A 23,672-nucleotide genomic window follows, 5' to 3' on the forward strand; every position below is an offset into this window, starting at 1 on the left:
TTAAGCATTTTAAAGTTTTGGTGAGATTGGTTCATTTATTTGGTAAGACACGGTATTCATATATGTTTTGTGCGTACAGGTACAACAAAGATGCTTATTCTTCTTGCACAAACAGCGAATGATTTACCCCCCTTTCCAGTGCCAACGTAAACATTCTTGCACACTATCAACTTCAAAGAAGTACCTTTTGGTGGAGGGTTTGACACATGCCAAAGACATCACCAAGCTGGCGTAGAGCCTACCTGGCATTTATACATATATGTAAAGAGCACACCGAGGAGAATAAATACGAAGTCAGGAAATGGCATACACAGCTCTTTAAAGTGTAAAGCGAACCAATTTTCCCATTTCCACTATCGAAATCATCTCAAAGCCCCAGAAAAGCATAATGTACAGGGCTTTACGAAGAAAATAACGATGCTGTCAATCGGTTGTGTAGCATTGAACAAATGGTGCTCTGTCAAGGTATACTCACTTGTCGTACCAAGAGGTTGAAAAGACCGCTCTTACTGAATCCATGCAATGAAGTTATTGATGATATTGGAGGGCTAGGTTTGCAAATAAATCAGGTCTGTATAGTGAAATAGGAGCTGTTGGCATTGTGTACATAATGGTCAGGTTTTAGAGCCTGTAACAAAGCAAGGTATATTGCTTTTAATAAAATAGTAAACACGCCCATATAAAAGCAAAGCAATACTAACTCTTCCTTTAGTTGAATAAAGAGGCTGCTTGTTTAAGGAGGAAGCCTTGTCTTCATGTAAAGTATTTTAATGGATATCTTATTCTAACTTTGTCTTACATCAATATAAGCTTGTAGCTATTTGGACATGGACAAATCAGAGCAAAACAAAAAAAAAGAGGAGGGAAAGGCATGACTGATATATTGATACACATCGTATGACATCGGTTTCAGAAGCTCATAAATTCCATCGCACGAAACTTAAATGTGATAGCTCACAAGGGACGTCCATATGTCTACTTGGCGTTCTATTCCCCATATTTCTATTGGCTTTATCACTCGTTTGATTGATCCTGTATCTCACGATTTTTATAAATCAAAACATTACAATTTCACATAAGCTTTATGACATTGCTCTTCAGATCTTGTGCTAAAGCTAATCTTAAAGAAACGATAGCGTAAAAGAAGAGATATATACCACGTAATCAAAGGATATAAAGAAGTTTTTAGACGGAAAAAGTGAGAACCTAAAAAAGGAAAACAAGAAAAATCAAAGCAAGTTTACCTTTTCACAGCTTGCTTTGAGGGATCGAGTGCATTTAGAGATGTTAGTATAAAACACATTCATTGGTTCTACCAGCGACGTCTCTCCGCTATTTCGGATATTGGCACAAAATGGCTTTTAATAGGGAATAAAAAAGAAGACACCGACAAGCTTTTAATAGAAAATAAACATAAAAAAGGGTTGATGATGACAAAGGTGGTAATAAAAGTTTAAGCGCTATGTTAAAAATATGTACACAAAAAAAAGAAAGGGAAGGAGAGTCAGGGCATATAAATAGATAGAATGAAACGAAAGGGCATTTCTAGACTTATTAAAAGAAGGAGGGAAGCAATGCTAAGATGTTACACCCTGGATACCGATGGCATAAATGATTTACACGTTTTTTTTTTCTTCTTTTTATCCATTGTTCCGAGGGAAGTTTAACCTAATTTTGACATCACAAACGCACAAGTCACTTCATACTCGTGTCATCGCTGTGCTTGTTCTTCTTTGAAAGCTTGGCATAATCTACTCGATTTATTAGTAGTTGCGCAATTCTATCAATACTCTTTCCAACTTACGAAGACCACAGGCATTGCATAATGTGCGAGCACCGTTTGGACCTCTTCTCCACTCAGGCGTTTCGGAGGTATTGCATGAATGGCATTGACCTTGAAAGCTTAACCTCTATTGCATAAACTTTAGCATTCAGACTGTATTGGTTCTTCTTCAAATTACCCGTCTTTTACGCTTTCTCAAAGACACAGCATACTAACAAAAGATAGATGTGAGATCCTTTTTTTTATATAAAATGAGTCATTCGAATTAAAAATAAGTACCCTCTCATCTAAATTAGCAGATGTTTGGTGTGCATTTAGCATCTGCTCCGCAGCCATCTGCTGCTTTCTTAATCGAAGTAAAGCATTCAATAGCTGGTTTGCTTTATTGATCATCTCATCCAACCAAGGCTTTATTGTATATATATCGTTGAGGTCAGTACTTGATTTTTCTCTTACAAGTTTTCCAAGGATTGAGCAATGACATATAATCTTAAACATTACTTTGAGCCTTCTTCAATATGTGTATTCATAGTTACCTCATTGACATCATGCTCTGCGGTTTGTGTTGAAAAGGATGAAGGTGTCAAAATCATTTCTACTGGAGACGTATGTTGCTTATCTTTCACAAAGACGGGTAACAGGGATGTGGGTTCATTTCGTAAGTTTTGAGGTTGATGTAGAACAGAGAATGGGCTTTGATTGGCATGAGTTGAAATAGGTTCATATTGCGTAGTATGAGTGGATGGAGTGGCATTGTGGTATTTTGGTTGAGTTGATGTAGATAGGCTTACGCTGTTCATAGATAATAGTGTATTGATAGATGGTAAACTATTATTGTTGTCCTTATCATTTCCATATCGTTTATCTGCGATCCCATCTCTAATGTTTATATTAGGCGCTTTTCTTTTCCTTTTATATCATGTTTTACCTTTCTCTAAACATCATTGCTATTAAGAATAAGGTAAGCAAAATATAAAGAAAGAAAGGAAGAAAGAAAAAGAGAGAGAGAGAGAAAGAAAGAAAGAGTGTCGATGTTTCTTTTTCTTTTAAACTTAAAAAAGAGGGCTTTGATGTCAATGTGACAATTCAATTCCCATCTAGAAATGAAAATTTCGAGAGAGAAGATCAATAATACACATTTACTCTGGGCATTCACATGGCATGTGCAACATCACTCCTTCCCCTCACTTTCTCCTTTCCTTCTTTACCCCATAATCCAGGTACCGGGGTTATATTCAATACTTTTTAATCCAAGTTTATTTATGCAATGTATGTACAATATAATTATACTTTTTGAAGCTAAAAACATTTTTTGTGCTTCCTTGTCTTTAACTATGCCGAAATCCATCATTTTCTATTCCTATTTTAGGTGTTATGGCATCTAATAAAATAGTCCTCAACCGGATGCATTGGCGTTTACGTTTAGTGTAAGAGTAGTGTTTTTCTGCTAATGGTCTAGGTTGGCTAGATTGAAGAGCTTGCATCACACTTTCTAACTCTTCGTCAGAATCAATATAAAACTCTTCTTCCTTGCCTTGTCTAACCGGTGGTTCGCTTTTTGAGGGCTTAGAGTGAAATAACAATGATTTTTCTTGCAGTTTTTTATGATGCTTCAATAGCTGTTCTGAGTCATTAAGCACAATATCATTTCCTATGACTCGGGGTTAATGTTTGAACAGAGACGGAATCATTCATTCTTCTTTTTGATTTTTCTCACCAATGGACTTTATAATAGGCTTCTTTTGGTATGCTGCCAAGAGCACATTATATGGCTGAGATCTGCCTTCTACTGCGCGTTTGGCACTCATCGAGTGAGTTTTACATTTTATTGATCTTGTACAAGGAAGGCCATCTGGACCATATATCACTCCACATTGCTTATCCAAGTCCAAGGGTGCTTTAGTTATGGTTTATTTAATCTTTTAGTTGGAACATAAGAATATAGTCTATGATAGAACTACCAGATTTACCTTTTCCTCTCCTTAGTTTTTTACTTTTTTTCTTTTCAGGTATTGGTTTTCCATTTGATTCTGTATCTGTATCTGTATCTGTGATGGGGTGAGTAATCAAGGGAAAGAGCTTATTTTAATATATATATATAAGGCTACCTTCGATACTACCAGGACGCAGCCTCCTCTTTTTATCAGATGAGTTCAACACATACTCTTGATTTGATAAAGCACTAGGCATCAATCTATCACCTAAGCATGTTTCTAAAAAGAAATTCCGTTTGCACATGATCTACATCCTTATTTATCGCTTTACCTGCGTGTTTCCTAAATTTGCTTGGCAGGACAGGCCTTTGACAATGACTACACTTCACCACAATCGTTTCTTCTTCCATTGGCATTGAGCCTAGTGTTACCATATCATCTGTATTAAACTTGACTGTATCTGTTGACAATTCACTTTCTGAATGACTTTCATCTTTTTATAAATCTGTTGTGAGACACCAATCTTCATTGTTGTTTTCATTGTTCATTTTACCTTCTGAATTTAAATTGAGTGTATCCTTTATCGAACTCCATGATGATCCTTTGATACCTCCCATTATCTTTGGTCTTTTATGGATTCTATTGATGCTATTCCAACTCTCTTCGTCTTGAAAAATCGCCAAAGTACCCGTTGTGACATGTTTAGGCCAATTCGCCCCTGATTGTAAAAGAGGTTTTGATAGCGAGACTATTTCTAAATACACACCAAAGATAAGCTTATAATACTAAACACAAATACACACAGACAGAAAAAAAAAAGAAAATAGCAGTTACTAAACTACCTGATCGAAGTTTTTCTATTTTATTCACTTTGCTTCTCAAAGTGTGTTGTTGTTCTTCAGTTAAAAGATCTATTGTGGTTGATTTATATAAAGTTGTTTATAAAAATGACTACAATTAACCTCTGGCATGTGTATGTTTCTTATGATTTCCGTTAGAAGACATGTATATAACCAACTCAGTTTTAACGCTTGCTCAGCAAGATATAAGTAATAAAGGAATAAAAAAAGCCCTTTAAAAAGAGAAAGAAAGAGAAAGAGAAAGAGCTCTTCGACGTCACAAAGTGATTGGCAGATTGACTCTCTTTTTGGGATAAACGCTTAAGGCTTCTCATTGGCTAACGCACGTTCTTCAAAAGGAAAAAAAAAAAATACAGCCCATGCGCCAAATGCATGATTGCCTTCATACAATGCTCCTAGTCTCAATTGGTTACTTCAATTGATTACGTTCTCATGAAATAAAGCACAAACAAAAAGATTAACAAAGCCTTCTTTTACTTGGACCTGCAAACTTTAAATACTGTTTTCTTATAAACGGCTTTTCGAATCTACACAGAGAGCCATGAGAGCGGTCTGGCTCACAAGGTTTGTTGTAGCAGAATTTTAATTACTTACTGGCTTAAACTAAAAGCTCAATTTTATCATTGAATTTCAGCGAGGCTTTGATGGCAAGGTCCCCAAAAGCGGGCAGCTTGACTGAAAGCTTTACAATCAGGCCCTCTTCATCAATTTTCTTTTTCTTATTTCGATGCCTCGCTCAGACCTGGTGACATTGTTGGTTCTAAAGCTTTGGTGAACACCAACCCGCAGAATCATTTGCTGTTGAGAATGTCGTCACTTCGAATAGAGTTAATCTTACTGATTTCTAAGCTGTTATCCTCTAGATCCTATGTTCAAACTGTTCGATCACAAATGAAATATGACTCGGCTAACAACCTACTGCCCAATTCCCCAGTTGCAACAGCTCAGAGAAACGCAAAATAGGTGCAAGCAGATAATCCATGATGCTCACAGTCGCTTTTCTGCCAAGGTAATGCTACGCTTGGCAAACTTCCCTACTATGAACTAAAAAATACGTACTCTACGGGCTCAACTCTTCTTTCGCCCTTTATATGAGCCGGCCGATCCTCTGCTTGGTTATCTTCTCCCACATGTACAGCATACCAGAAGTAACAGAAAGAAGAACACGTACTTTACTATATGGTTATAAGATATTATAATGATTCTTATCAAACATACATATTCGACGAAAGGATATTCTTTGTATCTCTCCTTTGGCGACTCGACAGCACCAATGTGGAGTATAAAAGCATTTGATGCTCTTGAAATAAAGCAAAATGTTGACTGTTTTGCCTTTAGGAAGTAAGGTTGTTGGATTTACCTTTCAAGTAGAATCTTTGGCCGTATAACATCTAAATATAATTTCTTTTTGCCTGACAACTTTTGGATATTTTCTACCAAATCAATAGAATCGTACTACTCACTCATAGTATTACATCTTGTATCATAAAAAAGGCCTTGGTATATTCTAATTTTACACTCAATCTATTTACAATAGCTGTTGTGTTTAAATGTTTTTGCACTCATTAATTCCATTTTCAATAATTCCACTGTAGCTTGTATTCTTGTGAGCTTCTCAGTGCTAAGTTGATCAACAATGCGTAATAAGATTGTGGCTGTATCTATTGCACATTGGTATATAGTTCTGATGCTGTGCATATTTTTAATGTAGTAACATGAAGTGACTTAGAAAAAAGCATTTATTTTCAATGTAAATAAAGACAATAGTAAAAGTCATTTCAAAAAAAATATTTATTTATTAAAGATTATTCTCAGAAGCCAATGTTTTGAACCAAAGAAAGCCTAAAAGAGAAGAAGAAAAAAGGATAGTAACGATGCCAAAAGACTTCTAAAGGTTCTGATTGCTGCTGTGACGACATTCTTCAGGGCGGCCATTGACCATCAGAACAAGGGACCAAGCAGCCTACAAAGACTTGCAGTAGCAGATGTACCGTTGGGATATGCATTAGCTGAGCCTTGTCAATTGTCAATTAGCTTATGTGCCTCTTTGCTCCAGTCAGACAGCAGAAAGCGTCGTCAGCAATCTGTCACAGCTGTGATCTCAGATAGCCAGCTGCCAACTAACTGCTAACTCCCTGTAAATATACCAATCGAATGTTCATAGCTCTCCTTTTGGCTGCCTGAAAGTCTCCAGTTGGGTGATAAAACGAATAACCGTTATCGGTCCAGGACACATGTTGAGCATCATAGAAAGAGGTTGCATAGAAATCTTTGAACACACAATCATCGCCTTGATGAGTAAACTTTTAAAAAAAAAACCTACATTGACCAAAGAAAACAACCAAAAGGGTCACCAAAAGAGCCACCAGAAGGAAACAAAAAGGGTAAAGAGAAAAGAGAGAAAAAAAGGGATGAGAGCAAATCTCTCTCTTTTTATATCTCTTTTTTAGCTGTGTGAAGTTATTGTTTTCTATCTTATCGATAATCATTATTTGAATAAGGCTTTACTCCTTACAAGAAGGTAAGGTTTACACTCACACTTTTGTTTATTTCGCAAGTGTTTCATGACATTTAAAAGCTTGGCCTATCTTTTTTATACTTTTTATATCCACTCAGATTATCACTTGAATATATACTTTAATGAAGTTGCTCATCTCTATTTTTATATAGTAAGAAGACTAAAAGACAATAACTTTCATGCGTGCTTTGTTTATACCACGCGTCTTTGGGCTTATTTCTTAGTTTTGGTCTCACACACACTATGTGTATTACTCTGTCAAACCCTTTTTTTTTTTCCTTTGACTTTTTGCAAGTAAAGACTAAATAAATATTATTTTTTAGTAGTTGCTATTATATGGAATAATAATCTTGTATAAAGAAATGAAGCAAGTTATGCATAAATCAAAAGAACGTCGTCACCAAAAATGGTAATAACAAATGATAGATACGCTCCGAAACCCTGCTAACCCATGAAAAAAATAATAACTTTATTTTGAACAAGTCTAGACGCAGACATCAGGAGAAGGTAAGGGTATACGCTATGCGCCCTCAAATAGATCATAGCAGATGAAACAATGGCTTCTAGATATTCTAAATATTGCAATACATATTGTTATATGTGATTCATCCGTTCTCGTACCCATCATCATGACGTCTCTAGATCTATTAATAAGTATCTTGTTTATAGATAGTTCATTGCATGAACCCCACAAGGTACATAACAGTCTTTGGCCTTTCGCAGGCTCGCATCGTCTGATGAGGTAGATGATCACAATGACGGTATCTTGTTCATCCATATTTTCTGGTATTCACGTTATGCTGTTAATGTGATGTATTACTTTGCAAGTGTCAGCAGTGTCTGATTGCTGAAAGTGGTGAAATGATTGATTCTGTTTATTTGTAGGAATCCATGCCTATTAAACACAAGCACAGTTTCATATGGCTTCTCTTACTGAGATTTAACTTTATCTCTCTATGATTTCCTTACGACTGACGTTGTAGCAAAGAACTCTCTGTCAAACGCTTCCTGCTTCGCCAGAATACTTGGAAAACATGTCAGTTGTAAAAACGACAAGATAGGCGGAATCACGTACTTCTCCAATGCAAGCAGTACAGCATTTTATCTTCGCTGTTGCCGAGCATTGAAACATAAATAGGTAACCTCCAAGACGAAATCGTTGAAATCGAGAGCCTCAAAGCAGAAAGAATTTGGTTGAAACAAAGTGAGAATTCGCCCGGATTTATTAAACATTTGATCAAAACACGGGAATCTCAACGCTATATTCCTGTCCTGTATCATCCTGAGAGCAGTGATCCACGCCTCTGTCAATCAAGCAGACAGATCGCCGCTGAATATTTCTACACCCAGTTGTACTGACCTGATCTAGTAGATGGACTAGTTCTAGACCAACTTCTGATCCACCTACCAGAGTTTCTATGCCTTACGGGGGATCAGCGTGATGCTCTGTCCATCTCGATAATCATAGAAGAGATTATATTTTATGTAGTTTAATACTGAAACATGCATATACAACTATATCAATATGATATTGGAATTATAAAGTAATCAAAGAAACATAAAGGTCGAATTATTTTCATTACATTACATATTAGTTTAAGACAAAGAAGATGAAGTTAATGCAACATGTGTATTATTTTACAAGAATAAATGTTGTCAGCATCTAGTGGGTTATATTATATGATGCGTCATCAACTACTACAGACTAGAGATGCCATGGATCAGCGTAGTGAGATTAATATGAAGTATTATGTTAATATTTAAGGTGACCTTGGCTTGTGTATGAAATATATATTGACTATATTACGTCAAAGGGCATAATCTTCTTTGATATAAACGTAGAAATACAACAAATGATGCTACCTGTGGCCAATAGACTCCGTTATACAGAGATCAGGACGTTGCACGGATGGATTGGTAGAATTTTCTTAGCTTCAAGAATACTAGTATTCATCCAACGCAAATAGTGTCCCTGGTCAGGATGGTCAAAGAGACCAGACAAGAACGGCTCAATTAACCGTGAGCAGGGCTCATCCTCGTTGACACCCTCTTGTATAGCAGCCTTAAGTAGTTTCTGAATTAAACCACAAATAGCCTTGACAAACTTTTGTTCTGCAGTTTGGGGAAGTATTACTTTTTTTGGATTTTGCAGTGACCCTAGTATTATCCTAAAATAATCGTATATGCTTGATTATGTGCTATGTATTACATGAATTGATATTGATGCTGGTATGCATTTGACTGTTTTCTCTAAAGAGCACATGATAAACAACAGTGATTCGTTCATTAAATAAGGGCATAGAGAAAAAATATAGTCATTGTTGAGTTTATTTATTTCTAGAATTCAGAACTTTTGGTGTATAAATTGTATTATAAACCTTTTAATACGATAGTACTTTCTAGAAATAATACATTTTCTTGACCGATAACTAAAACTGAGCATCTCTAAATTAGGCTGTTTTCATTTCAATAGCCTAGAATACATGATGAAACTGCAGTTTGAAAGAAGCTTTAAAGTATGAAGTTGTTCTGGTCGTACCATACATATTTGCTGAGTCGTCCTAATTGTTTCAGTTTTTAACTGTAATTCACTTGTAGGCGTATCCTTCCGCTTCAGGCCACTCTACTTACTTTATTTCAATGAAGTTTACAAAGTGACTGTAATTGGTCTGTATGTAGATAGGTTAATTTCAGGATATTTCAGTAGACAGTTACCGAGTTCCTTTTTTTGTTTTCATAGCGGTAACTGAATTCAACAATTCAACGTATATCTACTATAAGCCAAAATGATGAAGCATAGTTCTCTAATCGCTGTAGTCAATGGCATCAGGGTACTTCCAATAAAACATTATAAAATCCTGGAGTTTGGGTTACTGATTGTTTTATTTAAAAAGGCGACAGGAGTGACAGTAACACATCAAGATACGTATCACAAAATGAACCCATTGACAGTAACGAGTTTGTACAACGACCCGACGAATAGGAATGGAACAAGTTTTTTTTTCTTCATCTTTACAATGGACCCATTTGACAATCTTGTATTTTCTTTATAAAGCATGTTTCCTTCATAATGCACATATCACCATTTTATTAAGGCTGCTTAAATATAAAAGAACACAGTAACAAATGTCAATTCGTGCTTTTTCTTGCTTCTTTTCATCTTTTACGATCATGCTGAGATTTAACTTAATAGCGCGGTATAATCATTTTATCCCCTCAGTTTCTTTACTCCATTTCAATGCAGCAAACTCGTTAAAGAACCAGATATTTAGCTAAAGAAAGTAAACATACCCTTTTATTCAAGCACACATATACTGTATAAGAAAGTTTTATGGTAAAAGCGGAGGTCATAGAATGTATCAAAGTATCAAGTGAGGTTAGAAGGGGCAGATGAGACCTAAGCACGTTGATAAAGATGTATACAAGAACAATTGAATTTGATATAGCGCTTAGAAGAAATAGAAAAGAAACAAGTGGTTGCTTATTTCAGAAAGCAGATGTCTACGTTCTTCATTTCTTACAGTTTCTATCGAACTTTTCTATTATAGTAAGCTTTGACATCATAGCTCTGCATCATAAAATATCGCCGCCTATGCTGGATGTAATTATCAATCTTGTTGACATGAAAGGTATGAACTAAGGAAAGGATGTCCACTCGATAGCACCATCATCTCATTTATACTTACAGCTCATTGTTATTGTAATCTGGGTCGTAACAGATCGCCGTGACTGAGTCATTTTCTTTTGCCTCTTGTCCTACTCCAGTCTTTAAAGAGGTTTTTCTTTTTTAAAAAGGTAAAGTGGCTCATATGACATTAATTAGGGATACAAAGGTCCGTGTAACTGAATGTAGATTGATATATAGATCTTGTTTAACCTTAAAGCTTATAGCATCATATGCTCTTTTTTTTTTTAGTGAATTATTGATAACATCTTGACTTTATTCTCTACATCTTTTATCATTCCAGTCTAGATAATGCTCATTCTTAAAGAGGGGAAGGAAAGATCTCACATGGCTACATCTACTTCAAATGCAATCAGAATGACTGGATAAAGCATAAGAGAACTAACCTACGGAGATTAATTTTTATAAAACGAAAATGGTATCCGGACCGGAGGATACCGTGCTAGGGTACAATCAGTGTACCTACCAATCTTTGTGACCGATTTTCTCTATTTTAGACTTTTCCATATTTTTCTTTTTTCTTTCAGTTATTCTTGACAAGTCAATAGAACCAAAAGAGAGACTCAGGAAGGGAAAACAATACTGAAACTACAAATGAAGATTAATAAAATCCTTTGTGGTTTATCCGCAATTTTGTGTGGAGTAAACGCTTTACCCTTGTTTGAAGTTGGTAAGTAGGTTCTCTGATACAAAAAGATTTTTATTAACACACTTTTTCTTTAGCTAACCAGTATGACAGACATGGAAACAAGTGCCCTTTACTTCCTCATTATAACGTACCCTGTCCTACTCTCTGTGTAAAAGACCAGAAAAGTTGTCCTTCAGCATTATCACCCACTTGTCCTCCTGGACTGTCATTCTGCGGTGACGGCAGCTGCCATGAATCTTGTGAAAACATTGCTAATATTTGTCAGTGCGGTGATGATACTATACAGTACTTTCCATGTGCTGCTGGACAGCTGGTGAATATTACCCATTTTGATCCTCAAAATCAAGTTACCCAGATACAAAACACCTGCGCTGCAGCAGCAAATATAACAGCAGGCGACATTGGTGCTTGGGGTGTCTTCAATACAAATTCCATCTGGCTCTCCTGTCCGGTAATAGATCCTGCCTTTACTTATAAGGAACCAATGTGGATCTCCGTTTGGTCTCTTATGGGTGCTGAAGCAGCCATACTGATCTTGTGGGCTATTTACAAGTACTTGAGAGAAATGAAGTTCCGTAATGCTATGGCAGCTAGAATGAAGTCAGAAAAGATAGCCTCCAACAATCAAGAGGATGAAGTAGATGAAACTGATTTCAAAAAGGAAATTATGAAAGTAGACGAGAAAAAGCCTGCATCTGCCGCCAGTACATCTGATGCTGATTCCCTTAAAGAATCAGAAAAGCTAAAGTTTAGAGGATACAAGAATGATTTCTTTGGTTATTTTGCTTTTGGATCTGTTGTGATTACGACTCTACTATTCTTTGTCTTTTTGGGTGTTCTTGTCGGTGACTATTGTAAGTCATTCGTGTGTTACCTCATCCTATATTCCTTTACTAACCTGTTTCACAAATTAGATGGCACTGTCACTGGTGTTGCCCTTCAAGTGTTTTTATCGTCTGATCTTTCATCCAAGATCTTTGCTGCTGTATGGCATATTTCTGCAGCATGGTTCTGTGTTATCATGTTTAGTAGAAAAACTATTAGAAATTACTTTAGAATCGAATCATACCCTCATAAATGCCCTTATGTTCAAGTTGAGCGCAAGCAGGAAGAACTTATCTTTTTGGACGATGGTAGCAAATGGCTTGCCAAATTACGAAGCATTGAACAAAAAGTCTATAAACATTTTGGGTAAGGGAAAGCATGTCCATCCTGCATAAACTTTTTCTAACCATTTATTTTTGCATAGTTTGGACATTTTGGTCACTACCTGTACTATTAGAACAAAAAATAGCTTGCGTTATTTTGAATACCAATGTATGAGATATATTTACAACTCTGAAAAATCCCGATTTGAGCCCTATGAATATGACCTTGGCTCTACCAACAAGAAACTTCAGTCATGGTCTAACGGGATCAGTTCTCAAGAAGCGGAAAACAGACTCTCTATGCTTGGCCCCAATATCATTCAAGTGTATGTACCTTCAATCCTTATGGCCATCATTCAAGAGTAAGTGTGAAACGTTGAAATTAATTGTATGTATAAACTAATATTGTACATCTATAGATTCTCCTCATTTTTATACCTTTATCAAATGATGTGTATGTGGGTTTGGTATTACTTCCAATACTACAAGATGGGTCTAGTGCAGACCTGTATCATTCTCTTTTCTGCTTTTATTCGTATTTTCTTACGTTTGAGAGCAGACCACCGTATCAAAGATATGGCTGAACACGTAACTGATGTTACCGTACTACGTGATGGTCAATGGATAGATACTTCCAGCGCCAATCTTGTCCCTGGAGATATCTTTGAAGTCAAGGAAAACACTCTTGTTCCTACCGATGCTGTCATTCTTTCTGGTACAGTCGTAGTGAACGAATCTTCTCTTACTGGTGAAGCTATGCCCATTAGAAAGTTTGCGATACCCAGTGACGACAATATCTACGAAATGAACGGCTCCGGCAAAGTAAACACTTTGTTTGCAGGTACCATCGTATCTCAAGCAACGCCTGCAATCAACACCTCCGAAGAAAAAAATCGTGTTTTTGCATTGACACTTCGTACTGGTATTGCTACCGAGAAAGGCATGCTCATTCACAAGATTTTATTCCCAGCACCTGTGTCCTTTATCTTTAATGAGCACATTAAGGTTGCTATCTCCATTCTCTTGGTCTGGGGTCTTGTTGCCTTTTGTCTATCGCTTTACTTGATGGGCCGTGGTAACATCACTAGTTGGTTCTACGGTGTCTTTGTAATGTCTGAAATCTTCTCACCTCTCTTACCTGCCGCATTCACAATTAACCAATCCGTATGTGCTGCTCGTCTTCGTAGCAAGAAAATTCTCTGTATTGATCTTCCTCGTATCAATCTGTCTGGTAAAGTTCGTATCTTCTGCTTTGACAAGACTGGTACTCTTACTCGCGAAGGTTTGGAATTCTATGGTGGTGTTCCTAGTCCTGTAGAAAAGGCTACTTCATTTGGTGATCGCCAAGAAGATCCTTTAACAATGGAGCCCCTCTTAGCCATGGGTATCGCTACTTGCCACGCTGTAACTCAAGTGAAGGACCAATTTATTGGTAACCCTGTTGACATTGAATCTTTCAATTCTATGAAATGGAAGCTACTACCACCCGCTGAACCCGAGTACCTTGATACCCTTGTGGCTCCATCTGCTTCTCCAGAAAAAGAAGGTAAACAAGTGCATGTCATTCGCCGTTTCGAATTTGTACACGCCCGTGCTTCTCAATCAGTGGCTGTCCTCGACCCTGAAACAAATCAAGTTCATGTATTCTTGAAAGGCTCCTTTGAGCGCATCAAGCACTTATCTAATGCTGATTCGCTTCCTACTGACTATGATCAAGAAGCAGCCAAACATGCTCAAGTAGGTTGCTACGTTCTTGCTTTGGCCCATCGTACTCTTGGCACCTTAAACGTCGATGTCACAATGGAGCAGATCAAGTCCATGACGCGTGACGAACTTGAACAGGGCTGTAATTTTACTGGATTTGTTCTTTTCCGTAATATGCTCAAACATGATACTACAGATGCAATTGCCGAATTGAAGAGTGGCGACACGCGTGTGGTTATGATCACAGGTGATACTGCTCTCACTGGTATCTATATCGCTCGTCAATGTGGCATGATCGAATCTCATCAACGTGTCCTTTTGGGTGACTTGGTCTCAGGTAGTGTCGTTTGGCACGATGTTGATTCTGGAGAACAAGTTGATGTGGATGAAGTTATTCAAGCTGATACACATGAAGAACACGAGAAGCGCGTTGAATTAGCTATTACTGGACGTGCATTTGAGGCATTGATTTCCCAGGGCAAGATGCGCAAGTACCTTTTGATGACTCGTGTATTTGCTCGTATGACGCCTAATGATAAGGTCATGTGTATCCAGTTACATATGGAAAAGGGTATTACCGCCATGTGCGGAGATGGTGGTAACGACTGTGGCGCTCTTCGTGCTGCTCATGTTGGCCTTGCTTTATCAGAAGCTGAAGCTTCCATCGTTTCACCATTTAGCACCAGCAATCGCTCCATTATGCAATGCGTTGAACTTCTGAGACAAGGTCGCTCTGCCATTGCTACAAGTTTTGCCAATTACAAGTTCTTGATCTTATATGGTGAATGCATGGCCTTTTGGGAATTATGTATGTTTTACTTTACGGTTATTTCTCCACAGCCTGTATGGATTACCATTGATGGTTTTATCACGACGACCATGACGTTGGCTATTACTCAAGCTTTACCTGCAAAGAAATTAAGCCCTTGTCGCCCAACGGCCAAACCTTTGGGTGCGTATACCCTAGCCTCTTTGCTCGGTGTCATCTTTATCAACTTTTGGTTCCTCGTCTGCAGCATCGTCTGGCTCTTCCAACAAGACTGGTTCATCTGTAATCAATTCGACAGTTCCGCTATTGACTCTGCCAAATGGTGGTTATTGGGTGATAATTATGAAGCTGAGGTCATGTCGATTGTCATTCTCTTCCAATTCTTCAACAATGGTGCTATTGTCAATTTTGGATCACAGTTCCGTCAATCATGGTGGAGGAACTATGCACTTGTGTTTGTCTGGTGCGCCTTCTTCATTAGCACAAGTTACATCACACTAGCCGATCCTAACCCATACGGCTGCATCTTCCGTATCAACTGTGGTTCACCAGATGCGCTTGTTTCCCTTGGTTACCCAGCACCTACCTGGTATATTGACGATTATAATTTCCCGCTTAAACATAATGTCCTACCTGTCTGGTTCCGTTGGCAATTATGGGGCTACGTTTTGGCAAATTGCGCCTGCACCATCATTTGGGAACGTATTTGCATTCTGTGGATTGCTCGTGACTGGGCAGTCAAACGCAAGACAACTCATCCTTCAAAAAATAGAGTTATTTTCAAGCTTTAATATTTATTAGCATTCTCTTTATTGATGATTATTACTACGCACTTACTTATATATACAACATTCATTAATCTTTTTTCTTTTTCTTGTTTATTCCCTTCTTTTTCTCTTTCTTTTTGAAGAGAGACGTGAAAAGATATTTTATACATATTGAACCAATAAACATATCATTATCTTTTTACAATTGTAACACATTTTATTTATTATATGTTAAAGTATGCAAAAAAGACCTTCCTAGACTGGAATAAGGTATATCTGTTATACCGATGCAAAAACAACAGATTTGAGTGCATTGAGATATGTAACATCAAACCTTTGCTCTCTGATGCCTCGAGTGAAATTTATATCCAAGCAAAGAAGAAGGAGTCAGATTTTTATGATCCCTCCCACACAAAGAGAGTGCTTTCCGACTATTCGCAGACAATAAACCAGCCTGGTGCTGCGCTTCTCCGTATAATACAATATAGTCCTTGGAAATTCAAATTTAAATAATAAGCTGAAGCAAATGGCGTATATTCTGACGTCGTCAATCTCTCTATAACAAGATGTTTTATTTTAATAATAAACATCGTTTTTAAGGGTTTATCATTAAAGTATAGAATGGTAAGGTCTTTTTATCCAAATAAAGAAATAGTCTGAGGTTTAATTTGAGATTATCCGAAAAAAAATACAATCGTCCGAATTCAAGTACAAGCCATCCATGATTTCTTCCCTTTCTTTTTTACTCTTTTATTGTTTCAGTTATCACAAACAAGGGACTATGCCACCTCAGGAACCATTATACTCTCCATCATCATTATTAGAAAGAGGGAGCTCCAGTGAGTCACTGGATATGATGAGAAGCGATTATATCCAAGGCACTAATAAAAAGTAAAAGCTGAACTTGTCAAAGCAACCTTGTAGAACAATATTCATCTAATACATTATGAATAGATCACGGACGACTGAGTACACTCATGAACAACTGGTAAAACTACTTGCTTGTGTTCCTTGTGCTTATCTAATCATTCTTTTAAAAAACAAACAGTTATCTTATGCTAAGTGTTTCACTACCAATGTCTCCAAACGCTCTTCAAAATGGTTAGAGTTACTCGATATCATTACTTCAATCCCCAGCGCATTAGTTCGTTACGGCATCATATTTCCACTTCGATTCATAAGCTTAGGTGTATCAACCGTAGCATTCTTTACAGCCTTGCCTATTGCTGTGACACTCAAAAGTGACAGGCTTGTCGTAAGTCGATCCTCATCTAAAAAAGGAATCCCCCGTATTGATGCATTAATCTTAGTCTACGTCCGTTAAATATTATTGCAAAGGCATATTATTTTCACTTGGTGTAAAAGTCAACTATATCGGAAATAAGCCAACACTTAATAAGCCCCATGTCTTTGTGGTAAGTTTCTAGGAACATTCAACACATAGCATCATCTCACTAATATATTTAGGCCAATCATACCTCTTATTTAGACTATATCCTTCTTAGTGCTGATCGATTCCCCCATGCTGTTGTTATGGCAAAACATACTGGAGCACTAGGTAATCTTTTTGTTAATATCATCCAATGGTGAAATGACTTATACGCTTATAGGCTTTTTACAAAATAACGGATTAAATTATTTACACTCAATGACATTCGACCGGTCTAATATAACTGAACGAAAGGAATTATCTGCAAGTCTAAAGAAGCATGTTGAAGTAAAAGAGAACTTGAAAAATCCAATGATCATCTTTCCGGAAGGTACATGCGTGAATAACAAATACATCATCCGCTTTCAGAAAGGTGCTTTTGATCTGGGAGTAAACGTCTGTCCTGTTGGTATAAAGTTAGTAAAGCTAATCATTTTCTATACTTTTGCTTTAACCATTTTTATTAGATATCATAGAACTTTTGGTGACCCTTATTGGGACACACGTAAAGGATTTATGCATTACGCTTATTATAGAATGACCAGATGGATAACAACTGTTGACGTAATTTATTGTGAACCACAATCACCTAAAGAAGATGAAAATTCAATAGAATACAGTGATAGAGTGAAAGAGATTATTGCATCTTCAGCAGGCCTTGAACAAGTTGATTTCAATGGAATGGCTAAGCGTGATTTGTTAAACGCATTAGAGATGGAAAGCAGAAGAAGCAAGCAGTAAAAACATATGACAGCAATTACTTTGTACAAACGATAGACGTAAATAGACTTTTTAATGTATTTAATTGTATTTCTTTATACTATTATAAATTGCACAACTTGGTTGTTGAATTCATTTTATTGTGTATACATAAGAGACTAGCATATAAACAAAATTATTCAATCTTTTCTATTTCTGCAACTCTAATGTCGCCATCTTCTTTCTTTTGCTCTTTTTCAATACCACTTTTCTCTGATGACGTCCTTGAATCTTCCTTGGAGTCACCTATCTCGATATCATTAGAAGATAAGCCTCGGATATCCTTCTTATCTTGTTCAAGGTTGACTTTATCAAGCTTATCTTGTGGTAGGTTAATCTTGGGTCCCGTAAACCATTTTCGAGCGTCTATTGCAAATCGACCTAGAATAGTGCTTATTAGAATGTTATCCAAAGATATCAAATGAATACGCCTTGCTTACCCCCTGCGCCAAGCAGCACCATACCAACAGCTAAACATGCATCTAAAGATCAGAAAAGAATTAGCTATGTTATCACACATGAGCAAAACAAACTGTACAATTCATATTGACCGCATCAACAGGATCTAGATCAAAAAAAAGTAAGCTTTATACACATTTCTGTTTTTTTAAAGGCTTACATTTAGGAGGAAGCACAAACAGGATGGTAATTAGTGAAATCCAAAAGATAGAAATGCTATAAAAGGGGGTCAGCCATTGTAAGCTAATATATACACTTTTACACTTACATGCCAATGATGTCTGAAAATCGACCTAGATGGAGTGGTCCCCTAACAAAATGACCACGGTTCAATAATTTTGCGAAAATAGGTACTGCATAAGATATGTAAAGGCCAATTGTGGCCACTGAAGTGATGGCAGAAAAGGCTGTACTGTTACCAAGAGAAGGTAAGCCAAGCAAAGAGGCAACGATGACTGAAAGCCAGACTGCATTCAATGGTGTCTATTTATATACATTAGTATTTGCCCAAACGCGCGTCTTGCTAAATTACCTGTCTTTTAAGATCAATCTTATGCCAATATTTATGGCCGGGAATAGCACCATCACGCGAAAAGGCGTATATCATTCTGGAATTAGCTGTAACACTGGCAAATCCACACTGCCAACAGGCAATGATAAGCATCACCATCAAGCAAACGGCGCCTGCGTTTCCTACTGAATCAAACATGATTTGCATTACAGGAAAACCTGTATCTGTATTGATAGTAGCGTTTAAATCTTGAATGCAAAATAAAAACGCTATTATAAAGCAAAATCCCATGATGGAGCTTACTGAAATGAAAACGTGATTGTCAATATGATAAAAATCGAACTGCATCTTGGCTTACCAAGGACAGCCATGACCATGCCTACAGGTCCACTAACTTCTGCATTTTTTGTTTCTTCAGACATGTGTGCACTTGAGTCATAGCCAGTTAGGGTGAACTGTGCCTGCAGAATACCTATAACTGCTACGTAGGCTGTACTGCTCCATCCTGTATTGTTATTAAACTGTGTAAACACAAAACTTGCAGGCTGGTGTGTTGGTGCCTTGACGGCCATCGTGATCATGATAACAGCAGGTGCAATGACTTGCCACCATGTGCTAAAGGCTTTGTACAATAGATAAGCAAGGATAACAGCCATTTGATTTCTCGTTAGCTACTTACCATTTATGGCCGATGTAACTTTTGGCCCCAAAGAATTTGCAATCCCTTGAGTAAAACACATCGCAATGTGAAGTCCGACTGTTGCACCAGCGGTTGGAACCCAAGTTCCATTTGTTCCTACACTGATGACAGCAGCAAGCATAGATGCTATGCCATAATTGATACCTGCGGTGACAGCAAACTGCCCGATAAGATTGAACCACCCAGTCATCCATGATGCAAACGGTGCATACTTCTTTGTGCTTAATCTGGCTGCCCACCAGTAGAGTCCTCCTGAAGTAGGGTAAGCGGAAGAAATTTCTACAAAATACACTGTAAGAATAACAAACTTGCTTTTATCGTGATCTTACCGGCCATAGCTAAAGCCACTGCCATAGTAAAGAATGCTACTATAACCCATCCCCATACCATAACTACCTATATTCAGAGATCTTTATAACAATCATGTGCGTGTGAACAAAATATACGTACGGGTCCTCCCGTTGTTAATCCATATTCATATAAACTTGTCAACCCTGATGAAATGCAGACAACACTTAATGCAACACCATAGTTTCCTAGTGACTACGATGGTTTACTACTGAATCGTGTACCTGAGCCTAATACATACTGTTAATTCTCTTTTTAGTTCCTATTATTTATTTGTGTAAATCAAAATATGCAAGGTCGATCTGAAATTCTCTTTCTATACCTGTTTATATCCTAACTCATTTAGTCTTGCTGCATCTCTAGCTTCTATCTCGGCTGCAGTTAGCTTGGGAGGCATAATCAAAGAATGTATTTAGTAATAAAAGTAGGAGCAAAAACAAATGAAATTCAGATTCAAGCGTGGAATAAGCATTTTATAGATATTAGTCTGTGATAAGTGTATGTGCATTGTCCTACAAGATACGCTTTTACCAAATAAAGTAAACTCGTGACCCAGGAATACCAATTTTGTACTCTCTCTGTCTCTCTTTCAAGTGAGTTTAAAGTGAAAGCAGGGTTACCTTTTACGGATTTGCACCAGCTCAATCGGTGGTGTTTTTGTTGCATATCAATAAAAGCGATATTGTTTAAATGGGCTTTATCTTCTAAGCGCTTCTGAAGAGTTATCAAAGAGGGTTGGAAAATGTTTGAAAGGGTTGATACAGGGACTTACTCTAGATCTCAAGTCTTTAGCATCACTAAACTAACTTTGCTTGACCTTCGCTTTTATATTAAGGATCAAATTTAGAAAAATATTTGGCCACTTTTTTGAAAAGCCTTTTGGTCAATAATGACTATGTTGTCGAAACGAAGACTAAGGATATGGTTATAATCTTTCTATCTGCGCTTTATTCGTAGTAACATAATAAAATAAAGAATTGTTACATGATTGTTGCTTACCAACTATTTATATTGGGCATAAAATGCCCCCCATTTCGCTTAAGCCTGTTTTATCCTCTGCTTCAGTAGGCTTTGTGATGCTTGGGTTGACAACAGAGGACAAGTTGTCAACCGGAAGGGAAGGGAAGTGAAGCGACGCTGCTTCAGTACTTTCTTATGCTCAGATATGAGCTTCTCCACGGCACCTGCAGTCTACCTCGAGAGACACTATCGAGCAAAAATGGTTATTTTGGTTGGTTTATTGTTTCATGCCTGCTGTGTACCTCCAGTTTCCAATAAAAACTCAGCGCTTGAGGAAGCTGCTCAACCCCTTTGCCAAACTTGGGATTAATATCAAGGGCTTTCTCTAACCACAGCTCGTATGCTGGAACATCCTTGATATATTTCAGGCTCCATAGCAATATCCTGGTGCCTGTTTCAATGCAAAAAAAGGTATCAAAATCAATCTTTGTTACATATTAGTGTATGAATTGCGTAAAGTACCTGAAGCGTGCACGAACAGCACTTTTAACTTTGAGAACGCCTCAATCAAGCCATAAGAAAATTTATCTGCGATAATTTTTAGCATAGAAAGCCCACCGAAAAGACCCTTATGATGATCGAATGAAGACTTCGCCTTGTCTTCACGTCCAAAATGAGACGAAGTCTCCAAAAGAGGAACTTCCAGCTCGCAAAGTCCATAGAGTTTTATGATGTCATCTGCCAGATATATGCTAGCATCGCCGTCGCCTTTTATCTGCCTTTTCATCGCTGTTAAGGCCGCCTCTCCCATCTTGAACTGTGCCCCAGAGTTTGTTTCTTCTCCAACTGTAATGGCAGCTGCCTTAAGAAAAGGAAAGACCAACAAGTCGTTGAATGTAGCTTCACCGCATTCAATATCTTCAGTGATATAAAACTCGAAAAAGAAAATGAAACGTCGAAAAAAAAAGGTATACACTACGCGTACGAGGAAATCCACGAGAAGGTTAATGCTACGGACACTTTTTCTAGGTGCTACCTACGTTGTCACTATACAATTTCACACAGCCAAAGTGGCTATCTAACTTAACGCTTTCCAATGAAATAATCTTTATGGAGTCTCATCATAATTACACGTAAATGATATTTGTTCTTTGTTGATCAAACTGACAAGATAAGAAAATTAAAATACAGCAATAACCACATTTCTTTTTTATCTCTTTCTTCTTGAAACAAGATAAATACGTATCCTAGATCAAGGAACATGGAAGGACATCTGTTCCTGATCAAGCTTAACGTGACGCTGCACATTGAAAAGGTTCGTTGACGATGTTACAGGTAGTGCCTATAGCATTAGCCTTCTCGTGGATATCCTCGTGCGCGTAGTGTTCACCATCTTATTGCTGACGTTAATGCTAATAGGTTGGCTTGCGTTGCTAGTGATAGACTAAAAAAGCCTCTTGATGATGTGGTTGAAAATGATGAAAAATCATCCTCATCTATGTCAGCTGTAATTGATATTGATACTATTGAACTGGAGACTGATAACTTAATTAACGAATCACCTGGTCCAAGCATTCACGAACGTTGTGAACCCGCTGATGCTTTCATTTCTCAAGACGAAGATTCAAATTTGACTGACTCTGGACATATGGAACAAACACCTTCGACACATTCTACGATCAAAAAGGTATTGATGAAAAACGCAAATGAAATCCACACGACGTATCATAATAATCAAAAGACTAGTACTAAATAACGCAAACTAATGAGTTGTGGTTCTTCGTTGATATTGGATATTAGCGATAAATCGGAAAGTAATATTTTTAAGAGTCTCTTCTTCATGATTGGTTGGAATAAAATCGCTTCGAATTTTGAAAACAATCTAGTTCTTCCTAAAGCTGAAAGTGACAAAAACATGCTGGCGAAATGAGACTATGCTACCGGCTTGGCCATGCTCTCAAATGACATTGAAGATTCTCAAATTTACTTTGCCTCACAGTTTGCTGCATCTATTTCAAAGAAGCAGCGTTCCTTTATCAAGCTTTTTATTGTGATTCTCGATGTATTTCAAAATAATGCGTTTATCACGGAGCAGAAACACTCAGATAATATTAGCGAAGGCGATTATGTCGATCAGGTCTGGCTTCCTATACTCAAATCCTTATTTGCAACAAATGGACACCTAATACGCGTAAAGAAAGGTGAGACAGTAATAAAAGATTCCATAGAACAAAAAGCTGTCTTTTATCAAACTGAGAGCCATGTGATTGAGTTTAAAGTTGATGTCCGTTTGATATATGACCATGGGGCTTCCGAATTTGATATTGATGTAGCAGAAGCCTGTCTCCCAGAAGTCGATAACAGCAGAGTTATTGATGACAGCGCAGAGCTGCTAAGAGAAGGAAAGGATAATATAGATACATTATTTAAAACTACTTCTAGTGACATTTAAATTCTTGGATCATGCAAATATCCAGATTAATGGCTTATATATCTACGGTAAATTATGCTGGAAACGATTTATATGTTGGTGTATTACAAAATACAATCGCATTTCCAAGCTGTATTGGAGAGCTGAATGACCAAGCAAAGTCATTTGAATTCTTTAATGAGCCATTGCAACTTGGCGATAACGTAGAGAACTCTGCTCAAATGGTCAAAGCACGCATCTTGCAAGCAAACAAGTCAA

The 23,672-nt window shown here is 37.3% G+C and overlaps 8 protein-coding genes across 8 annotated transcripts; 4 read left to right on the plus strand and 4 right to left on the minus strand.

Annotated features, from left to right (window-relative positions):
- Positions 1-1,312: 1,312 nt before the first annotated feature.
- RHIMIDRAFT_260979 (GATA-domain-containing protein) lies at positions 1,313-2,804 on the minus strand (the record flags this gene model as incomplete). The annotated part of the gene is made up of 6 exons (XM_023611494.1): positions 2,712-2,804; positions 2,320-2,662; positions 2,063-2,272; positions 1,962-1,994; positions 1,805-1,910; positions 1,313-1,751 (listed from the first exon to the last, which is right to left on the minus strand). Coding segments are annotated over exons 1-6 (760 nt in total), but the record flags the coding sequence as incomplete, so codon positions are not given.
- A 193-nt stretch (positions 2,805-2,997) lies between these two features.
- Positions 2,998-4,815, minus strand: RHIMIDRAFT_39848 (SCA7-domain-containing protein). The gene is made up of 6 exons (XM_023615199.1): positions 4,271-4,815; positions 4,049-4,210; positions 3,892-3,996; positions 3,754-3,831; positions 3,501-3,680; positions 2,998-3,434 (listed from the first exon to the last, which is right to left on the minus strand). The coding sequence occupies exons 1-6, from the start codon at positions 4,332-4,334 to the stop codon at positions 3,112-3,114; spliced, it is 912 nt and encodes a 303-aa protein (XP_023463568.1). The 5' UTR covers positions 4,335-4,815; the 3' UTR covers positions 2,998-3,111.
- Positions 4,816-10,438: 5,623 nt separating this feature from the next.
- On the plus strand, positions 10,439-10,821 carry RHIMIDRAFT_261007 (uncharacterized protein). The gene has a single exon (XM_023611495.1). The coding sequence runs from the start codon at positions 10,511-10,513 to the stop codon at positions 10,733-10,735; it is 225 nt and encodes a 74-aa protein (XP_023463569.1). The 5' UTR covers positions 10,439-10,510; the 3' UTR covers positions 10,736-10,821.
- An 865-nt stretch (positions 10,822-11,686) lies between these two features.
- Positions 11,687-15,923, plus strand: RHIMIDRAFT_39892 (HAD-like protein). Its single transcript, XM_023615200.1, has 4 exons — positions 11,687-12,283; positions 12,344-12,620; positions 12,679-12,939; positions 12,997-15,923. The coding sequence occupies exons 1-4, from the start codon at positions 11,914-11,916 to the stop codon at positions 15,839-15,841; spliced, it is 3,753 nt and encodes a 1,250-aa protein (XP_023463570.1). The 5' UTR covers positions 11,687-11,913; the 3' UTR covers positions 15,842-15,923.
- Positions 15,924-16,545: 622 nt separating this feature from the next.
- Positions 16,546-17,987, plus strand: RHIMIDRAFT_293846 (acyltransferase-domain-containing protein; the record flags this gene model as incomplete). Its single annotated transcript, XM_023614020.1, has 7 exons — positions 16,546-16,708; positions 16,772-16,805; positions 16,866-17,072; positions 17,128-17,232; positions 17,285-17,375; positions 17,428-17,662; positions 17,714-17,987. The coding sequence occupies exons 1-7, from the start codon at positions 16,599-16,601 to the stop codon at positions 17,985-17,987; spliced, it is 1,056 nt and encodes a 351-aa protein (XP_023463571.1). The 5' UTR covers positions 16,546-16,598.
- A 69-nt stretch (positions 17,988-18,056) lies between these two features.
- On the minus strand, positions 18,057-20,451 carry RHIMIDRAFT_39905 (amino acid transporter). Its single transcript, XM_023615201.1, has 12 exons — positions 20,346-20,451; positions 20,265-20,285; positions 20,126-20,218; positions 20,005-20,071; positions 19,655-19,954; positions 19,334-19,597; positions 18,997-19,277; positions 18,733-18,947; positions 18,625-18,680; positions 18,544-18,570; positions 18,446-18,487; positions 18,057-18,386 (listed from the first exon to the last, which is right to left on the minus strand). The coding sequence occupies exons 1-12, from the start codon at positions 20,418-20,420 to the stop codon at positions 18,142-18,144; spliced, it is 1,686 nt and encodes a 561-aa protein (XP_023463572.1). The 5' UTR covers positions 20,421-20,451; the 3' UTR covers positions 18,057-18,141.
- Positions 20,452-21,214: 763 nt separating this feature from the next.
- On the minus strand, positions 21,215-21,794 carry RHIMIDRAFT_239980 (uncharacterized protein; the record flags this gene model as incomplete). Its single annotated transcript, XM_023609283.1, has 3 exons — positions 21,215-21,229; positions 21,286-21,434; positions 21,506-21,794. The coding sequence occupies 3 exons, from the start codon at positions 21,792-21,794 to the stop codon at positions 21,215-21,217; spliced, it is 453 nt and encodes a 150-aa protein (XP_023463573.1).
- Positions 21,795-22,934: 1,140 nt separating this feature from the next.
- RHIMIDRAFT_239982 (uncharacterized protein) lies at positions 22,935-23,435 on the plus strand (the record flags this gene model as incomplete). Its single annotated transcript, XM_023609284.1, has 1 exon — positions 22,935-23,435. One exon carries the CDS (start codon positions 22,935-22,937, stop codon positions 23,433-23,435), a length of 501 nt encoding a protein of 166 aa, XP_023463574.1.
- Between the last annotated feature and the right edge of the window lie 237 nt (positions 23,436-23,672).

Source organism: Rhizopus microsporus (genome assembly GCF_002708625.1).
Source record: "Rhizopus microsporus ATCC 52813 unplaced genomic scaffold scaffold_15, whole genome shotgun sequence".
Classification (NCBI taxonomy): domain Eukaryota; kingdom Fungi; phylum Mucoromycota; class Mucoromycetes; order Mucorales; family Rhizopodaceae; genus Rhizopus; species Rhizopus microsporus.

Excerpts from the sequence above, each read along its gene's own strand:
- RHIMIDRAFT_261007 (XM_023611495.1), top strand. The coding sequence starts at position 10,511 with ATGTATACAAGAACAATTGAATTTGATATAGCGCTTAGAAGAAATAGA.
- RHIMIDRAFT_39848 (XM_023615199.1), bottom strand. The coding sequence starts at position 4,334 with ATGGGAGGTATCAAAGGATCATCATGGAGTTCGATAAAGGATACACTC. Across the intron at positions 3,997-4,048 it reads CAAATTTAGGAAACACGCAG|AAACATGCTTAGGTGATAGA; the intron begins GTAAAGCGATAA and ends ATTTCTTTTTAG. Across the intron at positions 3,832-3,891 it reads GCGTCCTGGTAGTATCGAAG|ATACAGATACAGATACAGAA; the intron begins GTAGCCTTATAT and ends ACCCCATCACAG.
- RHIMIDRAFT_39892 (XM_023615200.1), top strand. The coding sequence starts at position 11,914 with ATGTGGATCTCCGTTTGGTCTCTTATGGGTGCTGAAGCAGCCATACTG. Across the intron at positions 12,284-12,343 it reads TGTTCTTGTCGGTGACTATT|ATGGCACTGTCACTGGTGTT; the intron begins GTAAGTCATTCG and ends TTCACAAATTAG. Across the intron at positions 12,621-12,678 it reads AAAGTCTATAAACATTTTGG|TTTGGACATTTTGGTCACTA; the intron begins GTAAGGGAAAGC and ends ATTTTTGCATAG.
- RHIMIDRAFT_39905 (XM_023615201.1), bottom strand. The coding sequence starts at position 20,420 with ATGCCTCCCAAGCTAACTGCAGCCGAGATAGAAGCTAGAGATGCAGCA. Across the intron at positions 20,219-20,264 it reads AACTAAAAAGAGAATTAACA|TCACTAGGAAACTATGGTGT; the intron begins GTATGTATTAGG and ends AAACCATCGTAG. Across the intron at positions 18,387-18,445 it reads GGTGCTGCTTGGCGCAGGGG|GTCGATTTGCAATAGACGCT; the intron begins GTAAGCAAGGCG and ends GCACTATTCTAG.